Source organism: Gymnogyps californianus, chromosome 5 (genome assembly GCF_018139145.2).
Source record: "Gymnogyps californianus isolate 813 chromosome 5, ASM1813914v2, whole genome shotgun sequence".
NCBI classification, from domain to species: domain Eukaryota; kingdom Metazoa; phylum Chordata; class Aves; order Accipitriformes; family Cathartidae; genus Gymnogyps; species Gymnogyps californianus.
Window position 1 is genome coordinate 32,944,616 of NC_059475.1, and position 14,387 is coordinate 32,959,002.

Below are 14,387 nucleotides of genomic sequence, written 5' to 3' on the forward strand. Positions count from 1 at the left end.
CTTACCGCATCAGGAAGAGAGACATGAAGGCCCCTGAGAGTTTACTAGAGAAATTACTCGTCCATGGAGGAAGTTTCTTCCTAGCCCTCCTATTGAAAGATTGATTTATGGCCAGAAGCATAAGCATTTTATAACCCTCATTAAAAATAAAGTACCCTGAACGCATCATGTTTTTAAGTGTTGGCCTCAGCCTCTTGTGGACGAGAGTTCTTCTGGTTTGTTTTCCTTTGTATGAAGTGCCCGTCTTTACCAGTTTTGAACGAGTCTCCCTCTTGCTCTCACCAGCTATGTCCTCGTTCTCACAGCGAGAGCGGATGCTGGAAGAGGTGGGGGACCAGAACAGAAGCTACAAGAACTGCACAACATATTACTGAAGTGAATGGGGTTCACAGCTGATTGCACAAAACATGGATTTCTGTTTCAGCAGCAGCTGAACTATAAGAGTGTGGCCTGAAAGAGAGCTCATGTTTTGCTTGCATTAATTGGATGTTATTTGGACTTCTGAATCAATCCCTTCCTCACCTTCCCAGCCACTTACAGAAGAAGGGTCCTCTAGACCCTTCAGCAGGATGAACAAGACCAAGGGAGCTTTTGAGAGCCCAGACATTTGGAGCCCAGGTCACACGCAGAGCATCTCCTTGACCAGTGTGGCACCACCGCTTGCAGTCAGCCAGCAGGCCATGGACAAAGCCCTGAATGTGATCCTTATTGTGGTCCTTTTCATCATCACGGTATCTCTGGGGTGTACGATGGAGATAGCCAACATCACAATTCACCTCAGGAAACCCAAAGGTGTGGCAGTGGCCGTAATGGCTCAGTATGGCATCATGCCCTTGACAGCATTTGTATTGGGCAAGCTCTTCCGTCTTGGTGCTACAGAATCCCTGGCCATCCTCATCTGCGGCTGCTGCCCAGGGGGAAACCTCTCCAACATCTTCAGTCTGGCACTGAGAGGGGACATGAATCTCAGGTAAGGAAAGCTGAGTACGTGTTCATTGCCCAGGCTAATCTAGTCATATGGCTGGTTCAGAAACTAGTTTAATCAACGTTAGCAATCTCCAAGAAGCTGGACAAAGACTGAAATACTAAGTCTAGAATATTTTTACAGCACCCATATTGCTCAATGAGCAAATTTGTCCCTGTTTTACAATAAAATAGGATTTTGTACCTTTCTCTGAGGCATGTGGCATGCTGCTCTTGATGAGATGGGTGTAGGAACACTTCTTCATCTCCACATAGCAGTACATATAGCATATATATGCTGTATCTATCCATATAGCAACATATAGTTCTGTGTAAACTGAGCACGCTGTCTGAAGAGGCTGTATCAGTGAGAAATGTTGAACTAGCAGAACACCACTCTCCAACAAACCCTAGCGATAAAACAAGATCCAGGGTGAAAATATGAAGTATTACTTTCTCTGTCACTTGTGAATTTCTGAAATGTGAGCTGTGCCCATAACGAGGGTCCTTTCTGAACTTGTCTAGAACTTGAGTCTTCTTCTCCCTTCCCTATTCATATCACATCCTTCTACAACCTGACAGTAATGTTGGGGACATCTCAGTGACAGGTTGGGAAAGAGCAAGGCAAAGTCTTGCTAAAACTATGTGCCCAGGTTAGTAAGAAAATTAGCATATTCCATTAAAAAAAGTGTCATTCTTCTACTGAAGGGTCCTTTCTTCATCTCAGCATTGTAATGACCACATGCTCAACGGTCCTGGCAATTGGACTAATGCCTCTGCTGCTGCACCTTTACTTGGGAGGACTATACGAGGGTGATTTGGAGGGCAAGGTACCTTACAAAGGAATAATCACCTCTCTGGTGCTAATGCTAATCCCCTGTGCTATTGGCATCATCTTGAATGAGAAGAAACCACAGTACACTGGCTTTATGATCAAGGTAAGAAGTATCCTGTGATAGTTGCCTTTCAAGCAAGGGCCTCAAGGAAGTTTTCAAAAATAGAGGCACAGAAATATTAACTACTTCAAGGCATGCCACAAATCAATGAAAGGGTTGAGGGTAGAACTCAAGACATCCACTTCACCACTTTAATCTGTAAAATATTTGCCTAAAGAGAAGTCCTCCACCTTTTCCAGACAAACAACATTTTGTAGGCAACTTCCTACCTTGCTCTCCTTTGTTGGCTTCAGTTTTATCTTCTTTTGCTACAAGCAGCAATAATGAACCTTATAGGCACTGCTCCCAACTACTGCTGTAACCAAAGCAGATCCCAGATTTATCAAAACAAAACCAGGCAAACAAAAAACCCCATCCCACTGTTCTCAGAGGTCTAGCACAGGGCAAAAGTCACATCACAAAGTTGCTGCTTACATCAATGAGATATCTATCCAGCAGAAGCTGCTAGATCACTAAGCGCCCGCTTATGCCTAGAATCATCTCCCTGCCCCCTTTGTACATCAGGCATTTAAACAGCAAAAGGGAAATCCGGACAACCAACTACACCATTGTCTAACTCAAGAGCTCCACTAGCAGTACCCAGAGAGCTGCTAACAACTTTTGTAAACATGTTTTTCATAGTTTCTTTCACTAAGGCTTCATCTCAGAGAAACTAGGACCAAGCACAGCAAGAAATGGGAGCCAAGACTCAGTAACAGACCTCATAAAATGACATTAGGAATCACTAACCTCTAAGAAGCATGGGAACCCAGGAGTCAGGCTAGAGCAGATGCAGGAGGACCAGAGCTCCTCAAAGGTCCCTTTACCCAGCACAGGGCAGTGATGACTAGACTGTTTCAAAAGAAGCTTTAAAAGCCTAGCAGGACAAGGTGACCTACACCGACCCAGCTGACCCTTGGGTCATGTTCCTTTCTGCTACGACCACCTTTCTTTCTGTTTATCTTCTCTACAAAAGAGGAAGGGGGTAGAGACTTGCTTTTAAAAAACACCTGGGGAGCTCCATCCAAATTGGACTCCAAAGTGGAGAGACAGACAGGAGAGCTGTGTAGTCTGCCTCCCAAAATTCCCCAGCTGCTTCATCTGCCGAATCACCAGACGCCAATGATACAATCTGAAAATGCAGCCACCACCTTCCCCACCTGCTGTAAGCAGGCTCAACCTGTGAGTAAAGTGGTCTCTTCCCCACTTGCTTTGGGTGGACTAGACCCACAAAGGGACCTGCACAGAGAGACACATAGCAATGCCTGAGAAACAAGTGGCTGGTGGAGCAGGCACCAGTCATTTGGCATATAGACCAGAAAGGTACTTTATTATTTAAGGCCTCTCTAGGTAATACCTCAGGATGGTCTCTTGTTGATTACTTGTAACATTTATGTCCATGAAAGGCACTTACGCATTCTCACTATATACTTACATATGTGATGGACAGGGAACTGGGCACAGCTGCTTCCAACAGCTGAGGCAAATTTTGCTGGGAATTTCTCTTTTGTCCATGTCTTGACCACTTTTATTTTAGGCAGGGATGGTTGTCCTTCTGCTGTCATCTGCTGCAATAATCGTTCTGTCTGTGGCCAATGTGGGAAGTGGTATCATGGTCATCTTCTCACCGTCCCTCCTGGGATCTTCTGCCTTGATGCCTTTTATTGGATTCCTGCTGGGCTATGTTCTCTCTGCAGTCTTCAAGCTTAATGACCGGTATGTTCCTCCACTCCCCCCTCCCTCACTCTCTATCACCAGAAGAAGAGAGGTATGACAGCTCTGGTCTATGGAGCGATGGTGGAAACATGGGTTTCAATATGGATGTACTTTTGTAAAATAAACACTGATTGCAGTCTCCCAAAACAGGCCCTAGGAGTACGAGCAGACACGCTGCAAGCTGGTCCCAAGTCAATGCTCCCACACCTTGAGTGGGGAGAGAAAGTTCAGCCTCTGCTCAGCTCGATGGAGAGGGGAGGAGCAGCTGGAGCAGTTTTTGACACAGATACCTGATCACCACAGAAGGGGTGGAAGTCCATTATGCAAGTTCACTGAACAGGCAGATGGATAGATTTGACTTGAGGTCACTAGTGACCTGCTAAGCATACATTACCAGCCTCTGCTCTCAGTAATGAAGTTGGGGGAAGAAGAGAATGAATAGCACCAAAGAACAACAAAGAATTAGGGAATACCAACAGAGACCAGACCCCAAGTGACACAACTGTTCCTCAGCTGATAACTATCCCAAACCAGTCAGTGCATTCAGCTGAAACCCCAGGAATTCAGGATGGAAACCTTGCATATAAAATCCACTCCTTCCCTTTCTTATCCTACCTAATCCAGGTAGGAAGCCCACTAGTCCTCACTATTTTTTACCTTCACACCTTGGACTCCTCTTTTCACTTGTGGGAAGCTGCAGCGCCCAGAGCGGGACACAAGGCCTCCAAACACCATTAAGCACAAAGTCCACATTTATAGCGTGATCTGTCTCTGTACATTGCAAAGGGAGCACGAGGCAAAACCTTCTAGGGATGCCAGTATTGCTCCTGATAAAGCAGCTTTTAGCACAGGCAAATGCATGAAGCATTGCAACAGCAAGGTAGGCAGGCTTCTTTTTAAATTGTTTAAAAGCGGATTAAATCTGTAGTCTTTTTAACTTTTCCTCCTTCAGATGCAGGCGGACAGTGTGTGTGGAAACTGGCTGCCAGAATGTACAGCTTTGCTTGACTATCCTCAAGGTCACCTTCACCCCAGAAATCATTGGTCCCCTGTACTTCTTCCCACTGCTCTACTTGCTGTTCCAGCTTGGAGAGGGACTTCTGCTGATCCTGGTCTTTAGGATCCATGACAGAATAAAGAAACCAAACGGCAAGTACAGCTTTGCTCCTGTATTTCTTACACTTTCCAGTCCAAACCACATATGCTTACATATAATTACCAATGAATTGCTGCTTTCTAGGGGCAGAATCAGGCTGCCCTTTAACTCAGTTACTATACCCAAAGCATTAAATACAAATCACAGTCAAAAATTCATAGGTAACTGAAGACATTAGAAAGTATGACTTCTTGCATCAGCAGAATGTTTCATATAGCTATATACTACCTATATTATCAGTGCTCAGAGGTTTTCAGAGTCCTGTGCTTAAACTAGGACGGGCATCCTGCAAAAGCTATGATTTGCACTGAGCACATGCAAAGAAGAGTCACACCACCACCCCTAAAACTACACAAGAACATCAGATTCTTTAATGCAACCAATTCCAGCTTCACTGTAAACTGTTGAGATTCACTGAAGGGTGTCACTTTTGGAGTGGGGGGAGGAAGAAAAGGACAGAACTGTCAAGTACTGCAGCTGAAGGAAGAAAACATGTAGACCTTTTGCTAGAAAAGTACACAAATAGATTCAAACATAATTAAAATATATATACAGTATTGGTATAGATACGAGGTAGACTCTTCTCCAACTTCAGCAGGTCCATAACACCAAAGCCCAGCTGAGTGTCTGCAAAGATGCCTGGAGAATGCACTGCTGAATGAGATCCTCCACCAGTCATCCCTCTGATGCTTCCAGACCAGCTTTCTCCAGTCCCTTGGGACAGAGAAGCAGCTGAGCGGCTGCTACAGGGCTGCTACAGGAGCACTTTACCATATCTTACAGCTATAGCTGAAGGAAGATTGTTACTGGGGAAAAAAACCCACTCAGTTTGGATCCTCAGGTGTGCAAAGCAGTTGATATTGGAAACAGCCATACAGGTGCTTGCAAGACCCCTATAAAAAGGGCGGCTTTCCAGGCTCCAAGTCATAAATGACTGGAAACAAAATGGCTTAAATATTTTGGCAGGGCTTCCAAGTTTCTTTCTTTTGCTTTAAATCACCCAGCAACACCAACTGTAGCTGTGTCACAATCTTTCCATAACCTGGTTTCAGAACTGCCTATTCTCACTACGTTTTTCTTTTTCTTCAGATGCAGTAGAAACGATCTGCACAGGTGTGGACACAGGTAGTGCTCAAGAAATGAAAGCAGTGTCAAGACCCCGCAGAAACAGTGGGAGACCAGGAAAACAATACAGACTGATTCTGCAGCAGCCGCTATCACAACCCCTCCGAGCTCCACCTTCTGCAGCTGGCTCACAGGTCTCCAGCAGTTCTGTGTAAGACTTTTATCTACATGCTCATTTTACACCAGACAAAGGGATCGCCACAGAGCTATTTGCACCCTCACTGTTATTTCCTGAAGACCTTGCTCCAGACTAAGCCTCTCCCTGCCTGCCCATGAGGGACACTTCCAGTGACTTCCAAGTCATCATGACACCCCTTTGGGACAGCTTAGGGCCACGCTCCCAAGCGACTGCCCCCAGTTTTGCCCATATGAAAATCACTGCCTGCATCAGTTCCCTTTTTTAATTTCACTTACCTGTAATTGTGCCGCTGGCACACGTTGGAAGCAGCTCCTGAAGACATTGCTGAAGATTAATGTAATTTCTCTCATGAAGACCCCAAATGAGGTGTGAAAGTTTCTCAGTGCAGGAGCCACCGAGACCCAGCGTGCAGCTGAGCAGCCCACGGGCTGCTGGTCACTCCCGTTTTCCAAACCCCGAGCACTGTGCGGTGTACCACTGCTCTCCACACTGCAGAGGCCACAAAAACTGAGCACGGCTATGCGAACTGCCTTACGATGTCGAGTTTGGGTCCAGCAAGCTGTACCTCTGAAAACAGATGAGCCTTGAATGTGCCTTGTTTTGTAGGAGTCGGTGAACTAATCACGACAGCTGTTCAGGACACCATCTGGCTATTGTCACGCTACAAATACAAGTATGAGGGAAGATCGGCATTAACACCGCCAATGTCCTAAGCATGCATTGTAGCCTGATGTAATCCATCTTAACGAGGAATAAACAGGCTCTTACCAAGAACCTACACTTAATAAATGCAGAATCATTTCTGGCCAGAAGTCAACGTAACCCTCCATAACGCAAAGCCTGGGAGTTTAAACTGGAAGTTTGTCATCACAACAGCCAGCTCCCCAGGTAAAAAGCAGAAATCTATTCATGCTGCTTGCAAGGCAAGTGGTGTGGTTTAGAAACAGAATTCAGAACAACTATTCATCAAGCAGGCAGTACTTCATATTTAGCCTGAGGGAGAAAAGTGTCTGAAATCCCAGCCCTTTCCAGCCATCAGGTGCCTTCAGCCACCTGGGTTCCAGTTGGAGCCAAGTCCCACTTGAACACAGATGCCCATCATCATTCAAGTGAGCAGGAAGGACCAACCGACTTAACACAGCTAACCTTGCACCCGGCTGAGTGCCAGCGCTGCCTTTAGCCCTAGAGGTTAAAGCCCTCCTCTTCCACGCCGCTGAAGGCGATCCAGCGTCTGAACTACGAGCCTCCGAGAATGAAGCCTCCCACTCCCCAAAGCTGACTAGTAATAATCCGGTTAACTGTGTATCAACCCGACCACCTCTCACTGCCTGCTCCCAGGAGAGCGTGGCAGGTTGATACAGTGCCACCCTAACGGACAGATTCACAAGGCACAAAAGCTTGTTCTCCTCTCTTAGCTTGGAACACAGAGAACTGTGCAACAGCACAGAGAAAAGGCAGCAGGGCCTGCAGGCACCAGACTAACCTCCCCCGCCGCCAGACCTCGCTCTGAGCAGAACCACCTTGCGTTTCCCAGGACCTAATCCAAAGCCCAGCCTAGGCCCCAGAGATCTTTTTAAAGGTTTCAGTGGACTACTGGAGTAGCTTTGTAAACCGCATTATAAGAAAACAAATGTTTTTAAATTAAATTCTGAAGCTCTCTCTTGCAACATGGATGAGGATTTGAGAAACACAGAGATTGCAGAGGGTTGCTGCCCCTGTAAGGTGCAAACACTAAAATGCAGGCTGCAGTACTCCCATCCACCAATTTAAAAATCCCTCTTCTTCCTCCAGAATGAGGACTAATGCCTATAAAAATGCTTTATCCGCACCTCAACGTTCTCATACGCGTGTGCACACACACACTAGTGAAGAATGCCAACTACATCCATCTTTTACAGTCCATGCTTATTATCCGAACAGTGATTAAAACCTAAATGACTTGTCCATTCCACTTTCTGCTATGAAGTATGACAGCATGTTTCTCTATTATCAAGGTTCTTTTTCAGAACATAAACATAAAAGATCTCTAAGGACATAGTGTGATGTATTTAAAAGGAATTAAGTTCTCCCCCACACCCCAAACACTCAACGACAGCTTTGCCGCAGACCCATCTTTAAGCAACATTTTAACACTGTCCAACAACATGAGGCGCAGTCACGAACACTTTAACAGTAAGAACACACTAGAAGCAGAGACATGTTTCTTTATACTTTATTTGAGCTATTTAATTCTTAAGTATCAAGAATTAGGGTGCTTTATAGAGTATTATTACCACAGGGCAGTGAAATGGGCATTTTCTTAGTGTAGTGCAAGTCATATTAAATGAAAAGCTTTTAAAATAAAGTTTTATTACCAGTACTGACCAGCACTTAATCTGCTGACCTATAAATGAAACAATGGTTCAAAAAGCACAAAAAAATACCCTCTGAAATAAAGCTTTATGTACAGCACATGTAGAGCTCTTAGATGCCTAAAGCTATTAGTTTAATTTGAGATATTAAACTAATGTTCTGAGTTGCTATTCACAGTTGAATTTACTGGGAATTAAGTGTTCTGATGACTTTTTTTGGAGTACAAAAAAAATTTGTCTGCTTTAGTTATAAAGAGCTCTGCCAATATACACAAACTATACACTTCAGACATCCACAAAAAAATGTGAGCAAGAAAAGGGTTATCAAAAAACATTTAATACAATTAGTCAATAACCCTTCCCACCATGGTCCACATCTACAAAGTTCCCCCATCCCTCCCCGCTCCCCATCCAAACCCTTCCCCACAGAAAGTCACATACTTACCACAAGTTTTAGCAAGTATGGTTTTAAAAAAGGGCCCCCAGGGCAAGTTACTTATAGTTCAGTTGCCACTGTCAACAGATCTGGACCTTGATCTAGACCTCTGCCGATCCACAGATGATGGGGATTTAGATCTACTGGAAGAACCCCGTTTCTGGCTCTTCTCTGGCATTGGAGATCTACTAACTGATCGAGACTTGCTACGGCTCCTACTCCTTGACCTGCTGTAAGACTTGCGGCTGCGGGAACGGGAACGGCTACGAGACCTGGATGAGCTTCTGCTACGAGACCGTGACCTGCTTCTGGACCTACTGAGGAAACAAAGAGCATCGGTGTTAGCAATGAAACGTCACGGACCACGACAATAACCAGGCGATTCACTGGTCTCCAGTTCAGCTGCCTGGTCATCGACTTGAAAGCTTTCTTAGTGGATATTTAAGCATTATTTAAAAGAATAGAAATCTGTACCTGTGCCTTTTGCTGCCTTCAATTAGTTTGATTTTCCTTCCATTAATTTCTTTACCAGAAAGCTTTTCAATAGCATTCTTTAAATCACTGTAAGAGGCGAATTCAACCACCCTACATAAAAAAATTAAAACAAAAACCAAAATTACAAGTTGTATTTTTGATGACAGAGCAAAACATACTCTGGAATAAAAAACAACTCAAAAAACCTCACACTGCTCAGTGTAGTCATCCCTTGTCATAACGCAAGCATGAATTGAAGAAGTCCCCTCCCCAAACACCAGAGAATGGATTTTCAAAGTGTAGCTAAACTAAACCATGAACAGCTGCTGAGCCCTGGATGTAGCCAGCTTCCCTCCCCAAACACTATACAGACAAATATTACTCTACAGCTTTCAAGAGATGATTTTAGGGGCTTACCCTTCATTTAACTTAGGTCTGTGTGCATCTGCAAAGGTTACTTCCCCAGCTTGTCTCATGAAGTCTTTGAGATCCTAACACAAGACCAGTTATGTTATGCAAAGAAGTGAAATTAATACTTATCTATATAAAAATAGTTAAAAACAAACAAAAGAAACTTATGACTACTGAAAGAGAGGATGTTAGATAAATTACAAACATGGCAATTGCCATACTTGTATTCTATCAAAATTGAATTATCTATATCAGGGCACGAAATAAATGAAAAAAGCATATTGCTTTAAGCAAAATGCTAATAAAGTGTCTTAACATTAAGGAAAATATTAGTCTACAAAGATTATATAGATTAAATAAGAAAGAGAGAGAGAGAGAGAAAGAAATAAAAAAAGTACATTTGTATATATACGGGACTGAGTGTGAAATACTACCCATATATTTTTGTACTATTTCAGTTTTCATTTACATTACGAGTCTTATATGCATACAGAATTACATTTACATAACACCAATTATTTTGTGCCCCATATGTCATTAAAAATATAGTTTACTTTACCTTTATTAACATTTCCCTAGGCTAGCCAAGCAGCAAACTGCATTAAGCGACCGGAGATACCGTCATGATATATGCCCGACTGGCTCTTCGCCACCCACTTGACGAACACTACCCAGTCGATGGAAGCCATTAATCGCACTGCCCTCCCTATTAGGAGACTATTGATGGATCCAGACATTCTCTATGCTTGATGTTACCAAGGACCACTTTACTGCGATCAGGATTCCAACGACCACCTAATTTCGTATCTTTCAACTCTTTTCGACCAGGACCTCTTTATTCGGAAGCGTTACAGGAAGAACAGCTCTCAACTTAGGAATCAGATCTCGTTAACGCTCGGGGATCGCTGCAATGTGGCACTTTAAGGAGTGCATCGATTACGTCTAGACCGGCAAACACAGATCTAGAGGTGGCCAAGTGACATTGTAGGAGCTGACTGGAAAGTCAACCAGGCCCAACCAAGAGTGACCAAGACAGAACGATTAGGATAACCCACAGGCACTCCTCGTCATAAGGCCAACGACACAGATAGGCTGGCAAATAAAGGGTTTAATATGTGGTTAAAATGGATTTAAAAAACAAGAAAAAATAAATATATATCCTCAAATATATACATTTATTATTATTATAAATTAAAATTAACTAGTTTTCATTCAAAATATTTAAATTACATTATTTAAAGTTACATTAATTACATAAACATTTTAAATAAATTATATTTAATTTTTAATTAATTATTTTACAAAATAATTACATTACATACCCATTAAACGAAGTCAAAATAGTTAATCGTGTTTCAACAAACCTGCCAGCTGACTCTGGAAGACAAATTTTCTACTATGAGGCGATTTTCTGTTCTTACAGGTGGGGCATTTCTGTTTGGAAATAAATAATGCAGACTTCTATTAGTAATTAAGATGTAACCACGTTAATATTAATAAAGGTTGTACGAATAACTGGTATCAGCATATCACCATTACTACAACTTAACTACGGAATGCCTTGAGTAATATAGTACAAGCATTAAGTACCTGGGGAAGGGGGGGGGGGGGAGGAAGGGCATAAAGACGACAAGCATATCACTTTTGTAATCCTCACTATCCTACTGCCACATCAAATGATTAACTAAAAAGGCAAAATACTACTTTTTAGTATCTCATTCTAACTCAAGTTCTTGGATCAGTGAGTCCACAGTATTCTTTTTTAAACTATGTCAGTTCAAAGCTATACATACCTCCTGTCACTACGTGGACGGCGGCTACTAAAACGGTCAGAGTACCTCCCTCTGCCTCTACCCCTAGAGCGTGCTCTTGCATGCTCAATTGTAACCCTGAGGAAAAAAAGAAATGGAAAACCATACGTTTTTACATTTTTCTTCTGACATATTCCTTCATAGTTATAGCGGGAAAAAACCCACAAAATAGTTTAAACAGTACCGATAACACAACGCAAGTTAAAATTGACTCACTTCTTTAGATATTCATGTTTACATATTCATGAAATAGGGTACCTCACCTCTCACTGCAAAGCTCTTTTCCATCCAATTCATAGACAGCATCATCTGCATCCCTCGGATCCTCAAATTCCTGCAAAACCACCAGAGCAAAAACATAAAACTAAAAAAAATTATATCTCTAAGAAATTAACAAATGCTTATTTGCCACCTAGTATACTTAGGTGAGCGCGTTAATGGCATTATCTTTAAAAGTAGCTTCGTGCACATCAAACGCACATGAGAACCGAGTGACCACCAACGGACGGACAGGGACCGCAGAGCCCTGCAGAGGGGCGCACTCACCACAAACCCAAACCCCCTCTTCAGATCGATGTCCCGGATGCGGCCGTATCCCTTGAAGAACCTCTCCACATCCTTCTCCCTGGCGGCCGGGTTCAGCCTCCCGATGAAGACGCGGCAGCCGCTCATGGCTGTGGGCGCGGAGCTCCCTGCGGGAGACACGGCGCCCAGCCCGTCAGCGCCCCCGGCCCGCCGCCGCCGCCCCCCGGCCCTGCCCGGTGACTCAGCACACCCCCGCCCCGCGCAGCCGCCCTCCCTGCCGCAGTCCGCAGCAGGCCCGCGGCCCGGCCTCGCCCCCGCTCCGGCCCAATAGGAAGGAGGCAGGTGGACTCCGCCTTAGCCCGCGCCAATGGGAACCCGACGTTGCGCCTGCAGCCCCACCCACAGCATGCCGACCCCGGCGCGGCCACCCTCCCTCTCCGCCAGCGCATGCGCGCCGCCCCCATCGAAGAAAAGCGAACGCCATCGCTCCGCCACAAAATGGCGGCCTGGGCCGCACCCAACAGCGACGCCAACGGCGCCCCCTCCGCCGAGGGCACTGGAGTAAAACAGAGCGACGAGAAAACCGGCCGGAAGCTGGCCGGCGGCACAGCTGGGACCTCCCTGCGCCACCGGCCCCGCTCCCCCGACGCCGCCCGCCCGCCCGCGCGCTGCGCTCCGCAGGGAGGCCCCCACGCTCCGCTGGGCCGGGCCCCCGGGCCTGTCACGAACCTGGGCTGCGGGTCTCGGTGCGGGCCGAGCCGGGCGGGCGGGCGCGCGCGCGGGGCAGTCGGCGCTCGGCTGGCGGGCAGCTCCCTCCTCCCTCCGCGACGGCCGGCTCCGGACTGCCGCGCCGCCCCGCCGCTGCGCTGCAAAATGGAGGCGGCCCCACGCGTCACCACCGCCCCGCGTGACGCTGGTGCGGCGCGGCGATTGGCGGGAGGCGGCGGCCCCGCCCCTTCCCCAGAGAATGTAGGTCAGGGCAGGGAGGGGGGCGCGCCTGGGACTGCTCCGCGGCGCGGGGGGCATCGGCTCGGCCCTGAGGCACCGCGCCGAGGCTCACCCCGCCCGGGCTGACCCCGCTCGTCAGCCCTCCCGTAGGGCCCGGGGTCCGGTCCGGCCCGGCCCGGCCCTGCCCTGCCTGCGGAGGAGTGTGGGGGCGTGACGCCCCTCGCTACCTGCTCCCCTCTAACCGGGCCTTCCCGAGACCCTTCTCGGTGTACGGAGGGAGGATGGCCGCTGGTGTACTCGCCTTCGCTTGTCAGCCTGTCCGGCCTGGGTTAGATAACTGGTAGCGATACGCTAAAGCTGCCTGTGTGGGAAGAAAACTGATAGTGTCGTTAATGCTGGTCTGGAGCGTGGAAAACCGTGTGTTACTTCATCTGGAAGCCATTTTGAGAAAGCAGTAAAAGCACAAACCAACCTGGATTTTCATAGTGTTGCGTAGCACAGGGCTGTCATTAAAGCTGAGGTGATGGGTTAAACACAACCATCGGGCTCTTTTATTCATACAGTACATAACAGACTGAAAACTGCTGCGCTTGTGTGCCAGGCAGGCACAGGAGTGGGCAAGGTCTTGCAGGAACAGGCATTTCTCTCTTGGCCATGATGAGCAAAGAATGAGAGGAGAAAAATAGGTAAGGAGCACCTGATCTATTTGCATCCTCATTTGGAATCAAGTGTGTAATGACAAAGGTAGAGAGCTGAGCTTCATTTCTGTTTTATGTAACTGCAGAATTTATCACAGCTTGGCTTCTAGATGATTGCAGTAAAGGCAACAGATTATCCAAAGGGGCATTCCAAATGCAGAAGGCATCTGGAAGCTGAAGATACACCCACTGGTTTTCTAATACAGATGGAGGTTGCGGCTCTGTGACTGTCATTGCCAGATTTGTGCACCGCTGGATCAGTTGGCTTTACACAAAGAGTTAGTCGGCAATTATAGCTACGTCGGGTTGACCTGAGGACAGTACAATCCTTTTGATAGCATTTCCCTGACTTGTCACCTGGAGTCCCACGCTGCCTCGAGTCCTACTCCCTACCCATTCCCCTTGTGGACTGTGAAATGCCATCTTTGTTACACCCGGTGTCTGCTATTAATCAGCTCTGTGGGGACGAACTTCTCTTTTTCATGCTTAGTCACTGACGTAAATTTCCCTGGAACAATACTGCACATGATGCCACTGACATCACAGCTTTATGTGACTGCCCACACACACACTCCTCAAACTGCAACAGTATGCCGAGTCTCCAAACTGGGAAAGTTATTTCTGCTATGTGCAGGCAACGATGAGAAAGGCTACAGTGTAGCTAAGGGTTTAGCAAGGGCAACGGGCAGCATCGCCTGC

The 14,387-nt window shown here is 46.2% G+C and overlaps 2 protein-coding genes across 4 annotated transcripts; one reads left to right on the forward strand and one right to left on the reverse strand.

The window, feature by feature from the left end:
- The first annotated feature begins 569 nt into the window (after positions 1-569).
- On the forward strand, positions 570-6,747 carry SLC10A1 (solute carrier family 10 member 1). Its single transcript, XM_050897067.1, has 6 exons — positions 570-970; positions 1,691-1,901; positions 3,436-3,614; positions 4,567-4,763; positions 5,860-5,895; positions 6,641-6,747. Exons 1-6 carry the CDS (start codon positions 570-572, stop codon positions 6,745-6,747), a joined length of 1,131 nt encoding a protein of 376 aa, XP_050753024.1.
- Positions 6,748-8,794: 2,047 nt separating this feature from the next.
- Positions 8,795-12,856, reverse strand: SRSF5 (serine and arginine rich splicing factor 5). 3 transcript variants are annotated; one of them, XM_050897714.1, is made up of 8 exons: positions 12,772-12,855; positions 12,064-12,209; positions 11,781-11,851; positions 11,500-11,595; positions 11,071-11,140; positions 9,713-9,786; positions 9,296-9,406; positions 8,795-9,135 (listed from the first exon to the last, which is right to left on the reverse strand). In XM_050897714.1, exons 2-8 carry the CDS (start codon positions 12,187-12,189, stop codon positions 8,889-8,891), a joined length of 795 nt encoding a protein of 264 aa, XP_050753671.1. In that variant the 5' UTR covers positions 12,190-12,209; positions 12,772-12,855; the 3' UTR covers positions 8,795-8,888. The 3 variants fall into 3 exon arrangements, with proteins under 3 accessions (XP_050753671.1, XP_050753670.1, XP_050753672.1); XM_050897713.1 differs by having other exon boundaries at positions 8,795-9,138; XM_050897715.1 differs by lacking the exons at positions 8,795-9,135; positions 9,296-9,406 and having other exon boundaries at positions 9,783-10,798; positions 12,772-12,856.
- Positions 12,857-14,387: the final 1,531 nt, after the last annotated feature.

Bases quoted from the DNA above. Each gene is read 5' to 3' on its own strand.
- SLC10A1 (XM_050897067.1), top strand. From the start codon at position 570: ATGAACAAGACCAAGGGAGCTTTTGAGAGCCCAGACATTTGGAGCCCA. The intron at 971-1,690 runs GTAAGGAAAGCT...TCTTCATCTCAG, and splicing joins AGAGGGGACATGAATCTCAG to CATTGTAATGACCACATGCT. The intron at 3,615-4,566 runs GTATGTTCCTCC...TTCCTCCTTCAG, and splicing joins GTCTTCAAGCTTAATGACCG to ATGCAGGCGGACAGTGTGTG.
- SRSF5 (XM_050897713.1), bottom strand. From the start codon at position 12,189: ATGAGCGGCTGCCGCGTCTTCATCGGGAGGCTGAACCCGGCCGCCAGG. The intron at 9,787-11,070 runs GTTTGTTGAAAC...GTCTTGTGTTAG, and splicing joins CTTCCAGAGTCAGCTGGCAG to GATCTCAAAGACTTCATGAG. The intron at 9,407-9,712 runs GTAAGCCCCTAA...TTTTTTATGTAG, and splicing joins AGACCTAAGTTAAATGAAGG to GGTGGTTGAATTCGCCTCTT.